General features: G+C 43.1%; 1 protein-coding gene across 1 annotated transcript; it reads left to right on the top strand.

Moving 5' to 3' along the window:
- The first annotated feature begins 21,014 nt into the window (after nt 1–21,014).
- Nucleotides 21,015–21,443, top strand: LOC138889614 (uncharacterized). The gene has a single exon (XM_070172944.1). It carries the CDS (start codon nt 21,015–21,017, stop codon nt 21,441–21,443), a length of 429 nt encoding a protein of 142 aa, XP_070029045.1.
- Nucleotides 21,444–21,663: the final 220 nt, after the last annotated feature.

Genomic DNA, 21,663 nt, shown 5'->3' with positions numbered 1-21,663 from the left:
TTCGTCCTCGAACGAGTCAAGAAACATACCTGAAGCCTCAAACAGATGAGGATATCTGCTCTGTATCTCCCGCTCGGTCTCCCAGGTAGCCTCCTCCACGGGCTGACCTCTCCACTACACTTTCACTGAAGTTATATCCTTTGACCTCAACTTCCGAACCTGGCGACCCAAAATAGCTACTGGCTCCACATAAAAGGTCAAATCATCATCCAACTGAACCGTGCTGAAGTCCAAAACATGATACGGATCCCTAATATACTTCCAGAGCATAGAAACATGAAATACCGGATGCACACTCGACAGGCTAGGTGGCAAAGCAAGCTTATAAGCCACCTCCCCAATCCTCTGAAGCACCTTAAAAGGCCCAATGAACCGAGGACTCAACTTGTCTTTCTTCCCAAACCTCATAACACCCTTCATGGGCGAAACCTTCAGCAAGACCTTCTCACCGACCATGTAGGACACATCTCGAACCTTCCGGTCTGCATAACTCTTCTGATGCGACTACGCTGTACGAAGCCTCTCCTGAATCACTTTCACCTTCTCTAAGGCATCCTGAACCAAATCTGTCCCCAATAGTCTAGCCTCGCCGGGCTCGAACCAACCAACCGGAGATCTACATCGCCTCCCGTACAAAGCCTCATATGGAGCCATCTGAATGCTCGACTGGTAGCTGTTGTTGTAAGCAAACTCTGCAAGTGGTAGAAACTTATCCCATGAACCTCCAAAGTCAATAACACAAGCACGCAACATGACCTCCAATATCTGAATAGTACGCTCGGACTGTCCATCCGTCTGAGGATGAAACGCTGTGCTCAACTCTACCTGAGTACCCAACTCTCTCTGCATGGCTCTCCAAAACTGCGAAGTAAACTGAGTACCTCTATCTGAGATGATGGAGACCGGAACACCATGCAACGGAACAATCTCCCGGATATAAATCCCTGCCAACCGCTCTGAAGAATAGGTAGTACACACAGGGATGAAGTGCTAAGACTTGGTCAGCCGATCCACAATCACCCAAATAGCATCGAACTTCTTCAAAGTCCGAGGAAGACCACTCACAAAATCCATGGTGACCCTCTCCCACTTCCACTCGGGAATAACCATCTGCTGAAGCAAGCCACCCGATCTCTGATGCTCATATTTCACCTGCTGACAATTGAGACACCGAGCTACAAATCCCATGATATCTTTCTTCATTCTTCTCCACCAATAGTGCTGACTCAAATCCTGATACATCTTCGCGGCAACCGGATGAATGGAATACCACGAGCTATGGGCCTCCTCTAGAATCAACTCTCTAAGCCCATCCACATTGGGCACACAAATCCGGCCCTGCATCCTCAACACACCATCATCACCGACGGTCACATCTCTGGCATCATCATGCTGGACTCTATCCTTAAGGACAAGTAAATGCAGATCATCATACTGGCGCCCTTTGATACGATCATATAAGGAAGACCGAGAAACCACACATGCCAATACCCGACTAGGCTCCGAAATATCCAATCTCACGAACCGATTGTCCAAGGCCTGAACATCAACTGCAAGGGGTCTCTCCCCAACCGGAATATATGCCAAACTCCCCATACTCACTGCCTTTTGGCTCAATGCATCGGCCACCACGTTGGCCTTTCCCGGATGGTACAGAATAGTGATATCATAATCCTTAAGCAACTCCAACCATCTTTGCTGCCTCAAATTAAGATCTTTTTGCTTGAACAAATGATGAAGACTGCAATGATCAGTGAACACCTCACAAGATACGCCATACAAGTAATGCCTCCAAATCTTCAATGCATGAACTATGGCAGCCAACTCCAAATCATGAACGAGGTAGTTCTTTTCATGGCGCTTCAACTGACGAGAAGCATAAGCAATAACTCTACCCTCTTGCATCAGCACACAACCAATCCCAACTATCGAAGCATCACAATACATAGTATATGAACCTAAAGCTGATGGCAAAACCAACACTGGAGCTGTGGTCAAGACTGTCTTGAGCTTCTGAAAGCTCTCCTCACACTCGTCCGACCATACAAATGGAGCACCCTTCTAAGTCAACTTGGTCAAGGGCGATGTAATGGATGAAAATCCCTAAACAAACCAGCGATAATAGCCTGCCAACCCAAGAAAACTACGAATCTCTGTGGCTGAGGACGGTCTAGGCCAACTCTGAACAACATCTATCTTCTTTGGGTCAACCTGAATACCCTCGCTGGACACCACGTGTCCCAAGAGAGCCACTGTACTGAGCCAAAACTCACACTTGGAGAACTTTGCATAAAGCTTCTCCTCCCTCGATCTCTGCAACACAACTCTCAAATGCTCTGCGTGCTCCTCCTGATTACGCGAGTACACTAGGATATCATCAATGAATACTATCACGAACGAATCAAGATAAGGCCGGAACATGTTGTTCATCAAATGCATGAATGCTGTTGGGGCATTGGTTAGCCCAAAAGAATATCAAGAAACTCATAATGACCATATCTGGTCCTGAAAGCAGTCTTAAGAATATCTGAATCCCTGATCTTTAACTGGTGATAACCCGAACGGAGATCAATTTTGGAGAATACCCTCGCTCCCTGAAGCTGATCAAATAAATCATCAATGTGAGGCAAAGGATACTTGTTCTTAATTGTTACTTTGTTTAATTTCCTATAATCAATGCACATTCTCATCGTGCCATCCTTCTTCTTCACAAATAAAACCGGTGCACCCCAAGGGGACACACTAGGACGAATGAACCCCTTATCTAAGAGTTCCTGAAGCTGTTCTTTCAATTCTTTCAACTCTGCTGGTTCCATATGATATGGCGGAATAGAAATGGGTTGAGTGCCCGGCACCAGGTCAATACCAAAATCAATGTCCCTGTCTGGTGGCATGCCCGACAGGTCTGCAGGAAACACATCGGGAAAATCCCTCACAACTGGGACAGAATCAATACTAGGAGTCTCAGCTCCAATATCCCTTACAAATGCTAGATATGAAAGGCAATCCTTCCCAACCATACATTGGGCCTTCAAGAAGGATATCACTCTACTAGGAACATAATCAGTCACACCACGCCACTCGATCTGCGGTACACCCGGCATAGCCAAAGTGACTGTCTTAGCATGACAGTCTAGAATAGCACGACATGGAGATAGCCAATCCATGCCCAAAATGACATCAAAATCCACCATGATCAATAGCAATAGATCCACTCGGGTTTCCAGAACCCCAATAGTCACCATACATGATTGGTACACACGGTCTACAACAACAGTATCACCTACTGGGGTAGATACATGAATAGGTAAAGCAAGAAACTCACAGGGCGTAAACAAATAATGAGCAAAGTATGATGACACATAAGAAAAGGTAGAACCTGGATCAAATAATACAAAGGCATCTCTGTGGCAGACTGAAACAATACCTGCAATGACAGCATCCGAAGCAATGGCATCGGGTCTGCCCGGGAGTGCATAGAAACGGGCCTGACCGCCCCTTGATCGACCTCCCCCTCTAGGGCGACCCCTGGCTGCCTGACCTCCACCCCTAGCTGGATGGGCGAGTGGTGAAGTAACTAGAGCAGAAGTCGAGGGCTGACCCCTCTGCTGGGACGAACTAGCAATACGACGAGGACACTGCCTCCACACATGTCCAAACTCTCTACACTCAAAACAACTCCCAGGTTCTGGAGAAGGGGGCCGAAGGGAACCCCTCGCACCGGAGTGACCAACTAATGCACTAGGCATAGAAGAACCTTGAGCTGATGGGGCACGAGATGAACTCTGGGCTGGAAGGGAACTGAGTGATGACTGGCCCCGCTGAGATCTATGATGACCATGGCCCGAAGATGCCCCGCAATACTCTAGGCGGGCTGACTGAGCATTCCGGAAAGAAAGGCCCCTACCATGCTGAGACTGGCCCCTCAAAGAAACACCACTATAACTGCCAGATCCTCGAGGCCTCTCAGTCTTCCTCTCCTCTCGATCCTGACGGCAAACCATCTCAATCTCACGAGCAATATCGACCACCTCCTCGAACGTAGCATCCAACACCCTATCTCGGGTCATAAGAATACGGAGGTGATAGTTAAGGCCATCAACAAATCTCTTGATCCTCTCACGATCTGTCGGAACCATCCAAATGGCATGACGAGCCAACTCAGAAAACCTTGACTCATACTGTGACACAGTCATATCCCCCTGTTGCAACCACTCAAACTGTCTATGCAGCTTCTCTCTATGGGACTGCGGCATATACTTCTCCAAGAAGAGAGTAGAGAACTGCTGCCAAGTAAGGGGCGCTGCTCCAACCGTCCTATGCCTCACATACGCCTCCCACCATGTGAAGGCAGCCCCAGTAAACTGAAAGGTGGTAAATGCCACACCACTAGTCTCAAGAATCCCTGCTGTACGGAGCATCCACTGACACTTATCAAGAAAACCCTGGGCGTCCTCGCCCTCGGCACCACTGAATGACGGAGGCTGGAGTCTACCAAACCTCTCAAGACGACGCTGCTCATCATCCGGCATAACTGGCACAACAAACTCTTGAGCTGGTGCAACCGGCTGAGCTGGAGGTGCCCCCGGTGTCTGTAGTCCCTGCACTACCTGCTCAGGTGTGCGAGCAGTGGTGGTATGATTGCCTCCCTCGGCCTGTGAAGTAGCTGCTGCTGTAGTGGCTAAAACTGCCTGAGCCAGGCCAGTGAAAACTGATAAGATCTGTGCCAAGGCCTCTTGAAGACCCAGAACCACGATAGGCACAGCTGGTGCCTGAACTGGTATTGCTGGAGCATCCATAGCTGGAGCTTGATCCGGAGCCGGGTCAGCTAGTGGGTCAATGGGTGTTGCCCACGCTGCTCTACCTCTTCCACGTCCACGACTGCGTCCACAACCTCTGGTGGACTCAGTGGGTGACACTGGTGGTCGTCTACCTCGTCCGGTAGCGCGAGTCCTCGCCATCTGTGAGAGAATTCAATAATAGTAGTTTAGCATTCAGATCAACAAGTTCGCACGATAGGAGTTTCAAGAATATGAAGTTTTTTCCTAAAGGTTCTGTAGCCTCTCGAGGATAAATAAAGATGTCTTTGTACCGATTCGCGAGACTCTACTAAACCTGCTCATGACTCGTGAGACCTATGAAACCTAGGCTCTGATACCAACTTGTCACGACCCAATCCCCGAACCCGGTCGTGATGGCACCTCTCGTGAAGACAAGGCTAGCCAGACCAAAACGAAACACCTTTTTTAAACAGTTAATCATCATAAATAGTAATAACATATAATATAATGCTCATAAATTGCGGAATTTAACGATAATAACAGCAGGAACCATTCCGACACATCCAAAACCGGGGTGTCACAAGTCATGAGCAACTAAGGATCCGGATACAAGTCTACTGAACACTAAATTCGATACAATAGTTCTAAAACATGGAAATGATAAGATTAGGGAAGCATGGAGCTGCGAACGCCAACAGCTACATCGTAGTCTCCGAATCACTGCCTGGAGTAGGAGAATCAGCACTCAGGAGCAGACTCTGCGATGCCAGAATCTGCACACATGGTGCAGGGAGTAATGTGAGTACTCCGACTCAGTGAGTAACAATTATAAATAATGGCTGAAAGTATGAAAACACGTAAAGACACAAAGCAATTCCATATTAAGCAGTAAAATCACTTAAAGCAGTAAATCAGTGAAGAATCAAATGATATTCCTTTTCAAAACAAGTAAAACAGGTAATTTAACAGGTAAATAGCAAGTAGAAATCGGCCCCTCGGGCTCAGTATCAATCGCTCAGCATAGTATTAGCTCCTCAGGGTCACTCTTAGTACAGTATCACCCTCTCGGGCTCACTCTCGGAATAGTATCAGCCCCTCGGGCTACCTCACAATCACTCATATCAGCCCCTCGGGCATAGCATCAATCACTCAGAACAATGGGTACCCGCGCTCACTGTGGGTGTGCAGACTCCGAAGGGGCCCCTTACGGCCCAAGCGCTATATCAAGCCACCTCGTGGCATCATCACTCGGCACTCGGCCTCACATCACTCAAGCCACCTCGTGGCATATAAAGTATCTCAGGCCCTCGGCCTCATATCACTCAACATATCCTCACATATGGCCCTCAGCCTTACTCAGTCCAAAATCATCACAAGCCCCTTGGGCATTAGTAAAACAGTAGTTCTCAGCCCAAAACATGATGTAGAAATATCATTTAAGTTTCAAATCTGAGTAAAAGTGGCTGAGTTTGTAAAACGGTAGATATCAATAGGACTGAGTTCAAATAATAAGTCAAGCAGTGAGGAAACAGTGATAAAAATCCCCGAAGGGTTCAAATAGTTGGCACGAAGCCCAAATATGGCAATCAGCCCAAATCATGATGATGACAATTGAATTTCAGTCAAATATTTGATAAAATCATCAATCGAGATGGACCAAGTCACAATCCCCAGTAGTGAAAGACCCCACTCTCATCATCCAGCGCGTATCTTGCCACAATATAGCACTACGATGTGCAATCCGGGGTTTCAAACCCTTAGGACATCATTTACAACCATTACTCACCTCGAACTGGCTAATTCTCTAGCTCGCGACGCCTTTGCTCCTTGAATTGGCCTCCACGCGCGTCGAATCTATCCAAAATCAGAACGAATACATCACAATATGCTAAGGGAACAAAGCCCAAGCGAAAACATTCGAAAAATATCAAAAATCTCGAAATTAGCGAAACCCGAGCCCCGGGCCCGTCTCAGAATCGGGTAAACTTTACATTTTCAGAATCCTCGTACCCTCACGAGTCTAACCATACCAAAATTATCCAATTCCAATACCATTTGGTCCTTCAAATCATCATTTTACATTTTTGAAAGGTTTCACAATTTTCTTCCCAAATTCAATCTCAAATCACGAATTAAATGATGAATTCAATGATAGATTCTTGTATTCTAGCCAAATCTGAGTTAAAATCGCTTACCCCGATAAATTTCTTGAAAAACTTTCGAAAAATCGCCAAAATCCGAGCTCTCTAGGTTAAAATATTAAATAAAACCCAACACCTCGTATTTATAGGTACCCCTCAGGTTTCAGCTACCGCGGGCCGCACCAAAACGACTGCGGTTGCGCCCACTTTTTTGCGTTCCGCGCGACGCCTACCTTGCCCGCGCCCGCTTTTGTGCGGTCCACGCGACGCCTACCGCGGCCGCACTCACTTTTGTGCGGTTCGCACAACATTCAACGTGGGCGCACTTATTTTTGTGCGGACCACGTGAGTGAGTTCCGGGGCCTGCAACCCTTGTAGACCTGCTACAGCTATGATTTTTGCACTAAAACATCCCGGAACCTACCCAAAACTCCCAGAACTTCAAACCAATTGCACCAACACATCCCATGACATCGTTCAAACTTGCTCAAAACTTCGGAACGCTCACAACAACATCAAATCACCAATTTAACATAGTATTCAAGCCTAAGAACTCCAAGAACTCTTAAATTATGCTATCGATCAAAAGGTCTATCAAATCTCGTCCGAATGACCTGAAATTTTACACACACATCCCAAATGATACAATGAAGCTACTACAACTCTCGGAATTCTATTCCGACCCCTATATCAAAATCTCGCCTATCAACCGGAATTTGCCGAAATATCAATTTCGCCAATTCAAGCCTAAATCTTCTCTACAACTCCAAAATCCATTCTGATTGCGCTCCTAGGTTAAAAATCACCTCCCGAAGCTAACCGAACCATTGGAACTCACTTCCGAGCCTTCTAACATATAAGTCAACACCCGGTTGACTTTTCCAACTTAAGCCTTCTTAAAAGAGACTAAGTGTCTCATTTCTTACCAAATCCTCTCCGAACTTGAACTAATCAACTCGATCACATAAAACACGGATAACGAAGTGTAGAGAAGCTGAAATGGGAGAAACGGAATGGTAACTCATGAGACGACTGGCCGGGTCGTCACAATGAAACACCTATAAAGATTCACCACGTTGTAAGAACCAAAAGAGCCAATCATAACCATTGCCATGCTAATCCAACCTATTACCAAGTTGTCCTAATTCTCCGAGTTCCCTCAAATTACCCTCAAGTTGACACTTCTCCTTGTCGGAACACCACAATTCTTACCCAAAGCTCACCACACAAGAGATCCTAGCATAAAACCACACCGCCCTAAGGCCCATAGGCCACTGAATTCTCTCTTAAGCACCCCCAAAACACCACACAAGAGATCCTATCATAAAACCACACCGCCCTAAGGCCCATAGGCCACTGAATTCTCTCTTAAGCACCCCCAAAACACCACAATCGATACACCCACTCTGAAGAGACATTATGTGAACCTAAAATTGTTTCCTTCAACTCCTTGATACTGAAGTGTATAATCCACAATAATATAGAAATGCCATAAGTCTCGATACCATCCAACTTAAATCTCAAATTCTAGCCATATCCAAATCTGAAAAATTCTCAATTACTACATATAAATCTTGAATCCATTAGAACCTTCTCGAGAGTGCTCCACTCGGCTCAACTCTCAATTGCACCTCCCCAAACGGGCAGAATAATCTGTGCCCCATTAGCACGACAACACCCAAAGAAGTAATCCACAACTCTAAGCTGTTGATACCCAATTTTTTCCTATATATTTTAAACATGCATAAATACATTCAAAATAGCATATACATGCATATATAAGTATGCACAAGGCTTTTATAATTTTTTCCATAATTTTAAGAATTTAAATTGATTTATTTCCTTCTCTTTTATTCATAAAATCCCCAATAATTATTTTTCAAATTATTGTTATGATGATTTAGTCATTTAATTTCTATATTTATGCCAAAATATGGTTAATATATTTTTAATGCATTTTTATAATTGCATTTGGTATTTTTTAGGCTAAAATTGCATACAATTGCAATATTAGCCCTTAATGTATAATTATACTTTATATGCGTAAAATTGGTCCTTATATTTTTAAAATAATAATATATATTTTAAATCATTTTGGTACATAAATTTTTTTTATTATTTATTATAAATTAAATAGGGGAAAATTGGGTATTTAAATTATAGCCAGATTTGCATTTCGATTAAAGCCTAAATTGAACCCAACCACATCCAATTTTCATACCCAATTACCCGACCTAGACCCTATATACACTTACCCAAACCCGAAACCCATCTACCCGATCCAACAGAAATCAAATCCTGGCTGTTGATCCTCCAAATCCACGGCACATATGATTCCTTTCCCTTTTTAATTCCTAAGACCCCCTAACCCGACCTCATTTCCAAAAGACAGCCGCCCTCAAATTCTCTTATCTCCTCTGTTCTCTCGACCTAACCCTAAACCCCTTTCAACCGCCTCCCTTCTCTGATGACCACCCTTCATCCCCAAGCCTCAAATGGCTCCTCGATTGCCTTGCTCATCTTCTCTGAGGCCTTCAAGAGCCCAGGCCCACGCCGACTTGTATCTAGGGTTTGTTGTTTTGGCTGTTCATGGCTATTCCGATGTGGTTCGAGCAAAATCACACTGTATTTGGTATGATCTTTGAAGTTCAGGTTCTTCCATCTCTATTTGGGTTTCTTTTGAAACCCTAATTTTCGTTTGCATCTCTTAGATCTATGCTAATTTTAAACGATTCAAGTCTGTTCCTTTTATGTTTTACACTGTTCTCGAACCTCTTTTGCAAAAATCATCAATTTTAGTTGTTTTTACTGTCTTTTGAAGTTAGGGTTTTTCGGAACTTCTTCTAAACTTGTTTAAGCCGATTTTTTATGTTTAAACTTCTATACTTTGCATATCTCGACTGATTCTATGTTCTTACTACTTTTTCAACTCGCCTGTTTTAGAATCCCTAATATTTCTAGATTTTCTTAGTTTGGTTTTGTGTGTTAGCATGACTACTCGATTCTTGTTTAAGTTTATGTGATTACCCTGCCTCGAATGTGTTCTTATTGAGCTTTTAGGCTAACTTATACCACCTCTATGTGATTATGTTCATCGATTGTTTGAGACTTGCCTTTTTCTATTGTTAACCTTGCCGGGTGCTATGTCTGTTTGTTCTTACTCTATTTATCTGAGGAGTATGGAATCATAACTTCCTCTTGATTGATTCTAATTTCCTTATTTTATGGTCTGATTGGAATATTCTAGAAACAATATGATTCTCTTATTGCTTCAGTTCATCATGTTTCTGGTTTGCTTCTATTTGTGGTTTTGTTGTGAAACTTGTAGTTGATATTTACATTATTAGCATATTATATACCTCCCTTCCTCAAGAGTAGTATGTTACCCCTCTACTTGTTTCTGAGGATGTCTATACCAATTATCTCTTACTTGCTGTGTGTTTATCATCATGTTCTCCATGAATCCCCATATCCCTATCACCCATGTAAGTGATCTTGTTATTTGTGTCTAGTTTTGTGACTATGCCTGGTCAATTTTTCTGAGCATGTCTATACCAATTCCTAGACCTTTGCTTTATTATGTGCTTGCAATCAAGTGTTCTATGTATCCCAAACCCCTTGACCCCTATTTGTGACTGCTGAGTTTACTTTGGTTCTGTGACTACTAGCTATGAATAAACCTGTCCTAAGGTGTTGTCTTGGGACTTCTGTTCCTTTTTTCATTCTCTTTCCAAACAGTCTCTATTGTTTTACTATATTACCTTCAAACAGACTTCCTTTTTAATACAATTTTTTTACTAAAACCTCTCAACTTGTGTCAACAACTTTCACTCTACTCCTAGTCAATAAGTTCTGCCCCCTCTAGTATGTAATTGGGATCCTCTTGAGAACCCTCTGAACGCTGGCATAATGAGGTTGTCCCTTCCACACTACACTTGTTCAATTCTTGGTTACCAAGTCTAGGTGTAAGCACTGCCCGAGATTCTTGAGATCCTTAGGGAACTTTGATGTACCTAGACTATATTATTGTCTATGGAATTGAGGCATTTGAGGCCATCAGAGGCTTTGGGAATCTGGGCCTAATCGAAGGCTCCCTATAGAATAGCTTTTTATTTTTTCTTATTTACCTATGTAATTCATTCACTGGTCTGTAATAAATTGTAAACAAATATTGGGGTATTTAGTGAACGGGATGGGTAGATACATGTTTTATGGGGTAGTACGGGGATAAGTCATGTTCATAGGGCTTTATATTTAATTTGATTGCTTTGTCAAGTAGAAATCATGCTCATAGGCTTTAAATTTTGTCATATCACCGTGCTAGAAACTATGCCTATAGGTTCCAAATAATCATGCCTTTAATGTCTTAAATTCAGATTAACTAATAGATGCCATGCCTATAGGACTTAATCCGGATCCTATTATAACAAGTGTTATGTATGTTTCCATGCCTGCAAGTCTTTAAAATCAGTATCAAACGTAGATATCATGCCTATAGGAAATCATATTCGCTTGTTAACCTAAGCTAGTCTGAATAATTCAATTTAGTCCACGCTTAGTTCACTTCTGAATTGGTTTAACTAAGTATTCCATGTTTCTTGAAACAAGTTGTTTAAAACTGCCTCAATCTCATTAGGTATCATGCCTCTAAGTATTACAAAAAATCCATTTCAAAACCTGCTTTGTTTCACTATACAAATGTGCTAATCAGTACTCCACACATAGGCAAGCCTTTAGGGCGTTTTCAAAACTGTATTTCTGAAAATTGTTTCTATTGCTTAACAGTTTTCTGATCCTTACAGGCTTTTTTAAAAATCCTTAGGCAACTGATAGGATCATTACTCCTGAGTGTCTAAAAACTAAGTTGCTTATTTCTGCATATTTACCTAGATATCCTGCCTTAGGGCACTGTCTGATAAAAGACCTTAACTGTGCTTGAGTTGTGTTGTTATGTGCTTATTTGAGGAGGAAACTTTGCGACTCTAATTGCTTCTTTCTATGTGCTGAAAGTCCTAAGTGTTTTTCTTGTCGCCTTAGAATTTTTCACCTTTTAAAACCTTAGGGGTCCGTCTAGAACCACCTATAGGTAGAAGTCCTAACTCCCTCCAGGACCATTAAGACGGGACGGGTGGTAGCACGCAATAGAGATTGCTGACCAAACACTCGCTTTGCATGACTAATAAGGGGATGGGAAGGGTAGATATGGGATATGATGAGTACACACTAATGACACGTGTAGACCCTCATTGAGGAGTGTTTACCGGACATTGTGTGGGGTGATCCTATAGGATAACCAACCTAGGATCCCTCCTTTACCAAAATTCCCTTTTTATTTAAAACCTTTGTTTTACAACTTGTCCAAATCTTTATCTTATTACTTGAGTTATCCAACGTGCTTTGCTTGCAACCTATTTGATTCAATTGCTTACCTGTAATGGAATAATTTGTGAATATAAGTTCGGTCGGGACCCATAGTTGTGGACCAAGAGAGGTGCCTAACACCTTCCCCTGGAGGTTACTTCGAGCCCTTACCCTAGTCTCTGGTAATGCAAACCAATCCAAGAGTTAATCACTCTAGATGCCCTAACGCACCGTAATCCGTTAGGTGAAAAATTTTCAAATACCCAATTCCTAAAAGGAAATGAGCCATTACACACCATGTAATGTCAGAACCCGAAATTCCCCGTCAAAAGGGAAAAAAGGGGGGCGCGGCAGCATGGCGATTCTGCTGGGGATTTTTTTTAGGCTCTTACCATAACGAACTTGTCTTTTACAAATTAGTCCAAGCATGCTTTATCCCGCACCTCTCTCCCTTATTTGAATTTAACTGTCTATTTTTTTCAAGCATTTATGATTTCTTTATTATCCCGAAACTGACTTGTCTCTTCGTTTTGTTTTCCTATAACTGTCTTTCAATTATTTAAATGTTGTATTTATTTTTTCCTACGTGAAAATACTTGACTACATGTTATTAATCGCTGCATAAATCATGCTCTGCATCATATTCCACTCGTGCATATCAAATCATATAGCAACACTTTAATGAGTGGTTGTGCTCTTCCTATTTACTACACTTAAATTTGGAAAGGCTTATTTGCGGTAAAACCAGTTGATCAGCGGTGCAGTCGACGGTTTCGTGACTTCCCCCTCAAGTTGTCCGCTTGAGGGTACCAGTCTAATACCCCATAGAAACCTTACTCTGGTTAAAATTATGAATGCATCATGGTCAAACCTAGTCGGATCAGTTATGTTGTCCGCATAATGATCCTTTGAGATAAGAGTTATCCAAAGTCCATCAGATTTCCATAATCCCAACGGACACAACCATATTCTATGCATTAATTTGGAGAACTAAATGTTGATATGTTGATCATAAATGTATAAATAGTCAAGTCCGGTGGGGGTAAGGTCTAACCCTTCTGTTTTGCAGAAAATGAGGCACGAGGTCCTCAGATTTGGTATGGTTAGCAACATCCCACCATTGCTGCTAGATTGGTGGGAGGACCTTTCCTCAAGTGACAAGAAGCATATGAAAAAGTACCTGGGTAACTTGCCTTCCTTGCTAGATATTGAGCCAAACAACAAATTGATCGAGGCTGCCACTTTATTTTGGGATAGTAAAAGAGCTGTGTTCCGTTTTGGTGACATAGAGGTGACATCGCTTCTAGAGGAAATAGGAGGACTTGCAGGACTGACTTGGGACAGTCCCGGGCTATTGGTACCAGAAAACAGTACGGGTATGGGATTTTTGAAGATGATGGGGCTGAAAAAGAATGTCGACCTAGTGTGCTTAAAGGATTCCTACATACCTTTCGAATATCTGTACGAGAGGTATGGCCATCGCAAGTCTTTTCTCACTTACCATGATGAGATCTCCCTCACTTCACTGGGTCACATCCACCATAGAGTGTTTGTATTCATTGTGTGCTTTGTAGGCCTGATAGTGTTCCCAATGAAAAGGGAAGAATCCACACTAGGTTGGCCATGGTCGCCAAGACTCTGATGGAAGGGATTAATGGGCAGACATATACCATAGTCCCCATGATCATAGCCGACATCTACAGGGCTATGGAGCGCTGTCAAAGAGGGGTCAAGCATTTTGATGGTTGTAATTTGTTGTTGCAGTTATGGTTGCTGGAGCATCTTCATAAAGGTTGCTATCGTCAAGAATATACGCGAAGGGCTTGGAACGACCACATTGCCTTCCATCACCCTAAGCAGATGACTTACATTCCAGACAGATTTGCTCAGCTAGAAAATGCCAGGGAATGGGTAGAGTTCTTCGACAATCTGACCGAGGAACAGGTTCAATGGATGGTTGAATGGTTCCCAACAGACGAGTTTATTATCAGGTCCAGGGATGCTCCGCACTTGGTGTTGATCGGGTTGAGAGGGATATATCAATACGTCCCTATACGAGTTATGAGGCAAGCAGGCAGAAAATAGGTTGTACCAAGGGTTGTCAAAATAAGTCATTTCAGGGAAGACTTCCAAGATGACGACGTCCCTTACAAGTTTAGCACATGTGGCACTGCAAAATCATTATGGAGAAAAGCACTGTTGATCCAGATAGGTATCATGCAGGGTGCAAGCCTCTCTACCCAGCATAGTTGGAGGACAATTTGAAAGGAATGGTGACACCAAGAACTGGTGGAGGGAACAGAATCATAGACGAGGAAGCTGAAGCTCAAGTAAAATTCAACAAGCTGCGTAAGAGGGTTCATGACTCTAAGAATGAGCACTGGGAAATACATGAAAGGAATGTGAGGTTTATCGAGGAGTGGAAAGAGATGGCAATCACTTCCAACAGGAAACTGGAATATCTGGAGCGAGGAATAGTGAAGATGGAGGGAAAAGTCATAAAGAGGATTGAAAATTGCCAGAAAGCTGAAGGAGCTGAGGGAAGACATCTGGCTAGAGCCTACTTGCTGTTGGGACTGCGCAAGCTGGGAGATCTGTATGATGGAGTCCGAAAGATCGAATTTGGTGAAGGTCCTTCTAGGACCAAATAGATTAGATTTACTTGCTTTTCCTAAAAATGTAATAAGGCCAAGTGCCAGTAGTGACTTATTTTATTATTATATTAGTGTCGCTTTGGGATTCGTCTATTTTTATATTATGAAATGAAGCATTTATTCGCATTTGAAGTTCTCCAAATTTATTTGTTGCTAGACCAACCTCGGTCACAACGAGGCTCCCAAATTAAGACGCGAGTTTACATTTTGCAATATGTGTTTAAATACTGCAAGCATTTCAGAATCCTCACTGACTTGTTACCTTTTTGTTTTTGCTTATTTCATTATGATTATTCCCATCCCCTTAGGTTGGTTCACTCATACTGGCCTCATCAGCATATCATACCAGATACAGAGGCTCTCCACCTCCTCGTTCTCCAAGCAACACAAAAACCAGAGGGAAAGAAAATATGGACGACTTAAGTGGGATCTGAAAGGATAATGTTGAGAATGCAGAGACTTCAAATGGCCGTAGTACTCCGGCCACGAATGACTTGGTTTTGGGACTAGAACAAAATATACTTGAACTGCAAGGAAAACTTGAGCAGGTCCGTAACTTGGCACACCTGTCACTTAACCTTAATGTCCCTGACATCCAACAACAAAACACAAAGAACCCGACACCTCCTCAGAATGCACAAAACCAACAACCACAAAATCCTCTCGCGCTAAATCAATACGCAACTCCACCCCGAAACATCAATCCACTGCCAATACCAACTCCACTACAACATCATCATCAACCAATTCTGTACCCACCGACCACCACTTACCACACTCCCCAAAATACACCACCACTCATTCTCGATCTAAAAAACTTCACCAATGACCATCACTACACCTAAGTTCCTGGCACCCATCAAAGCAACCCTATATATGTGGAAACTGTACCTCACTCTACGCAACCAATCTCATATACACCAGAATCTTTCGAGAATGACTTGCTCATTAAAAACATGGCTGAAGAACTCAAACTGTTAACAAGCCGAGTTCAAGGGTTTGAAGGCGACAGAGGAATAGAGGGTTTGAACTATGAAGATCTACGTATACAGTCGGATGCCGAACTGCTAGAGGGGTACAAACCTCCCAAGTTTGAAATGTTCGATGGTACAGGTGATCCGATGGTTCATATAAGGACCTATTGTGACAAGCTTGTCGGGGTCGGGAAAGATGAAAAGATTCGGATGAAGCTCTTTATGAGGAGCCTTACTGGGAATTCTTTGTCTTGGTATATCAGCCAGAATCCTAAGAAATGGGCTAATTGAGTGAACATGGTGTCAGAGTTCATGGACCGATTTAGGTTTAACATAGAGAATGCATCGGATGTCTTTTACATTCAGAATCTCAAGAAGAAACCTATTGAAACTTTCCGCGAATATGCTACTCATTGGAGGACAGAAGCAACCAAGGTCAGACCATCTTTAAACGAAGAACAAATGAATAAATTCTTCGTTAGGGCACATGATTCACAATATTATGAGAGGTTGATGGTCATCGAAAATCACAAATTCTCTGATATCATCAAGCTCGGAGAAAGGATATAGTAAGGAATCAAGAGCGGGATGGTAACAAATTTTGAGGCACTGCAGGCCACAAATAAGGCACTACAATCAGGTGGAATATCGAAGAAGAGAGATGTTGGGGTAGTAATGGTGGCCCTGGGCCCAAAATCTCCACTAACTTATCAAACACCTCCACCTACATATCAAACACCTCCACCTACTTATAAATCACCTCCACCCATATACCAAGAATCACCGCCTACATATCAGCCTTCATCTCCCAGATATTCCCAACCAACCTATGTCCATCACACCTACAACTCCCAGCCATCCCACTTCCAATCACCCCAGCTCGCCAAAATTATCCATGACCAAGACCCAATTTCGACCGCAAGCCACCCAGATAATACACCACCATTGCTAAGCCCATCGACCAATTATATGAAAGGTTGAAAGCCGCCGGCTACATCACTCATGTTCCTGCTATGGCTTTGGAAAATCCATCCCAATGGGTCAATCTAAACAAAACCTGTACGTACCATTCCGGTATGAAAGGGCACACCACCGCTGAGTGCCGAACATTGAAGGATAAGATCCAGACACTCATTGACAACAAGGCCATACAAGCAAAGGTAGCCGTACCTAATGTCCGCAACAATCCCCTCCCTGATCACAGAGGTGATGGTGTACATGTGATAGAGATAAATGAAGAATGGGACCTTGAGGGGTCGATCGGGCTTATTCGAGAAGGCGATGACTTCAATATTGCAGTCACATTTACTCCTATTGTGGTTCAAACTCAGGCACCAATCGATGTTGAGGTAACCGCATCAGTTTCGCTCGAAGTAGAAGTGGCTCCACCCACAGCCACCTCTGCTCCATTTGAAGTAGAGGTGGTCATACCTTTTACTATGATGGTATCAACCACACCTTCATTCAACTCAAAGGCAATACCTTGGGATTATGTTGTCGAGGCTAGGCGGAAAGGGAAAACCAGGGTAGAGGAATCTGACGCTACACAAGGGATGACCAGAACTGGAAGAGTCTATACACCTGCGAGGTTCAAGTAAGGAGGCCACTACTAGGCAGCCTATCATTAAGACCAGGCTGGATGACCTGTGGAGAAAAGTGCAGGCAAAGGAGTACTCTGTTGTTAACCATCTGAACAAAGTCTCTACTTAGATATCTATCCTGTCACTATTGCAGAATTCAGAGGGACACAAGAACGCTTTAACGAAAGTGTTGAGCGAGGCTTATGTACCCAATAACATCACCAGTGGAGAAATGGCCAATATGGTCAGTCAAGTGTTGGAGAGCTATAAGATTATCTTCCACGAAGATGAGCTACCGCCCGAAGGCTTGAATCACAATCGAGCGCCGCATATCACAGTACAATTTGAAGACAAGTTCATTGCCAGGGTCCTGGTTGATGGAGGTTCGAGCTTAAATATTTCTCCATTGGACACCTTGAAAAGGTTGGACAAAGGTTTCCATGAAATACGAACAGGAAGCATGAATGCGAAGGCTTTTGATGGGTCCTAGAGGGCCACGATCGGGTAAATCAACCTTTGCTTGCAGATGGGTCCAACTTGGTTCGACGTTGAATTCCATGTGCTTGACATACTAGCCTCATATAATCTTTTGTTGGGCCATCCATGGATCCATGCTGCTAGAGCCGTGCCTTCCACACTACATAAAGCCATGAAATTTGAATGGAACCACCAAGAGGTAATCATTCATGGAGATGGAAGTAACCCCATCTACACTAGCCAAACCATCCCAACCATTGGACATAGAAGAAGGCTAGAAGGGGAAACCTATCATCACATCAAACAGGTCAATGCCGTCGAGAAGGATAAGTAGTGCAGTAACAAGATAGAAAGCATACTAGCATGTTCCGGATATGAACCCAGCAAAGGGTTGGGAAAGAACCTCCAAGGTATCACCAAGCCAATACAGCTGAAAAATCATAGTACCACATTTGGGCTCGGATACCAATATACATGGAAAGAGTATCGGGATTGGTCGCCTCCATGGTATGGACCATGTTACCATCTTGAGCAACCGGTGCCACGTTTGGAACAGGCTTTTCATCAGGCTGATACAATATGGGGAACTGCAGAAGAAGAAGCACTAGTTGGGCTGAAGGATCTATTTTTGGTCTAGGTATGTGTTGACTACCGAGATTTAAACAGAACAAGTCCTAATGACGACTTCCCACTACCAAATATACACATCCTGATCGATAACTGCGCCAAGCATGAACTCCAATCCTTTGTAGATTGCTTCACGGGTTATCATCAGATTTTGATGGATGAAGAAGACACAGAGAAGACATCTTTTATTATACCATAGGGTGTATATTGTTACAAGATGATGCCATTTGTTCTGAAGAATGCTGGGGCCACTAACATGAGAGCCATGACAACCATCTTCTATGATATGATACACAAAGAAATAGAGGTGTATGTGGACGATGTCATTATCAACTCCAAGAGGGCTGCAGATCACATAGAGGACCTAAGAAAGTTCTTCGACAGGCTAAGCAGGTAAAATTTGAAGTTGAACCCCGCAAAGTGTGCATTCGAGGTTCCCGCAAGAAAGTTGCTAGGATTCATTGTCACTCGTCGGGGGATCGAGCTGGATCCATCTAAAGTCAATGCTATTCAGGAGTTACCATCACCTAAGAGCAAAAAGGATATGATGTGCTTCCTAGGACGACTCAACTACATCAGTTGATTCATAGCACAATCCACAGTCATATGTGAACCCATCTTCAAGATGCTGAGGAAAGATGCCGAGACAAGTTGGATTGAGGATTGTCATAAAGTTTTTGATAAGATCAAGGAGTACCTGTCCACACCACCAGTTCTGGTCCCACTAGAACCAGGACGACCTTTGCTACTCTATTTGTCTGTATTGGATGGAGCTTTCGGATGTGTTCTGGGACAACATGATGAGAGAGGAAGAAAGGAGCAAGCCATATATTACTTGAGTAAGAAGTTTACACCTTATAAAGCACGGTATTCTCTGCTCGAATGCACTTGCTGTGCTTTGACCTGGACGGCCCAGAAGTTGAGGCATTACTTCTGTGCCTATACTACATACCTCATATCCAGGATGGATCCTTTAAAGTACATATTTCAGAAACCCATGCCGACTAGAAAGTTGGCAAAATGGTAGATACTGCTAAGAGAGTTCGATATCATCTATGTAACTCAAAAGGCGGTCAAAGGATAATCATTGGCAGATCACCTTGCTAAAAATCCGGTGGAAGGAGAATACGAACCCTTGAAAATGTATTTTCTTGATGAAAAAGTATCATTCGTAGGAGAAGACATTACTTAAGAATATGACGGTTGGAGGATGTTCTTTGACGGAGCCACAAAATTTCAAAGGAGTAGGCATTGGAGATATTTTGGCATTAGAAACGGGTCAGCATTATGTGGTATCTGCTAAACTCAGATTTCCCTGCACTAACAACATGGCAAAATATGAAGCCTGCATACTAGGGCTCAACATGGCAGTCGATATGAACATTTAGGAGTTGTTGGTTATTGGTGATTTAGATTTGCTTTTGCACTAGGTAAAATGAGAGTGGGCCACCAAGAATTCCAAGATATTGCCATATCTGCACCACGTGCAGAAATTGAGAAAGAGGTTTGCAAAGATAGAATTCTGCCATGTGCCCAGAGTTCAGAATGAGTTTGCCGACGTATTGGCCACTTTGTCATCTATGATACAACATCCAGACAAGAACTACATTGATCCCATTCCAGTAAGGATCCATAATTAGACGGCATATTGTGCCCATGTCGAGGAAGAAGAAGATGGAATGCCTTGGTTCCATGACATAAAGGAGTACTTATCAAAAGGAGAATACCCGGAGCATGCAAATCACTCTTAGAAACGCACACTCCAGAGATTGTCCAGTCACCTCTTCCACAATGGAGGAAACCTGTATAGAAGAACCCCCAATATGGGATTACTAAGATATACCAACGTGAACGAAGCTTTTAAGCTACTTGAGAATGTGCATAGTGGGACCTGTGGTCCACACATGAATGGTTTTGTCTTGGCAAAGAAGATACTCAGGGCAGGTTACTTTTGGATGACCATGGAGACGGATTGCATTCAGTATGTCCGCAAATGCTTTCAATGTCAAGTACATGCCGATATGATAAAAGTGCTACAAACGAGCTCAATGCAACAAGCTCACCTTGGCCATTCGCCGCTTGGGTAATGGATGTTATTGGTCCAATTGAGATCACCGCTTCAAACAGACACAGGTGCATTCTAGTAGCCATTTATTACTTCACAAAATGGGTAGAGGCTGCATCTTACAAAGCTGTGACAAAGAAAGTCGTCGCAGATTTTGTCAAGGATCGTATTGTTTGCCAATTTGGAGTTCCCAAGTCCATTATTACTGATAATGCCGCCAATCTCAACAATGATCTGATGAAAGCTATGCATGAAGCTTTCAAAATCAAGCACAAGAATTCCACAGCCTATGGACCGTAGATGAATGGAGCCGTAGAAGCCGCCAACAAAAACATCAAAAAGTTACTAAGGAAAATGGTAGAAAACCACAAACAATGGCATGAGAAGCTACCTTCTGCTCTATTGGGGTACAACACCACGGTTCTCACATCAACCGGGCCAACTCCCTACATGTTGGTTTATGGTACTGAGGCTGTCATTCCAGCCGAGGTAGAGATTCCTCCTTTAAGAGTTATACAGGAAGCTGAACTCAGCAATGTAGATTGGATAAGGAGTCGCTATGAGCAATTGGCCCTTATCGATGGAAAGGAGATGAACACAGTATGTCACGACCAACTTTATCAGAACAGAATGTCCAGAGCTTTCAACAAAAGAGTCAAACCAAGACAGTTCGCACCAAAGCAGCTTGTATTGAAGAAAATCTTCCCACATCAAGATGAAGCAAAAGGGAAATTCTCTCCCAACTGGCAAGGCCCGTACATGGTTCACAGAGTACTAACATGAGGATCACTCATACTTGTAGAAATGGATGGAGAAGTTTGGCCAAAACCAATCAATTCAGACACAGTCAAGAGATATTATGCTTAGATTATGTACATTTCCCACTTGATTTAATTGAACTACGCTTGACCTGATTCCCGTTTAAAAGGGGATACGTAGATAGCCTTATAGGTTCGGTCATATTATAATAAAATTTTCATTCCCCCCCAAGATCAGAAACTGG

This window comes from Nicotiana sylvestris, chromosome 4 (genome assembly GCF_000393655.2).
Source record: "Nicotiana sylvestris chromosome 4, ASM39365v2, whole genome shotgun sequence".
Lineage (NCBI taxonomy): Eukaryota > Viridiplantae > Streptophyta > Magnoliopsida > Solanales > Solanaceae > Nicotiana > Nicotiana sylvestris.
Note: the sequence above shows the minus strand (reverse complement) of the source record. Positions and strands in the feature narration are given on the sequence as shown.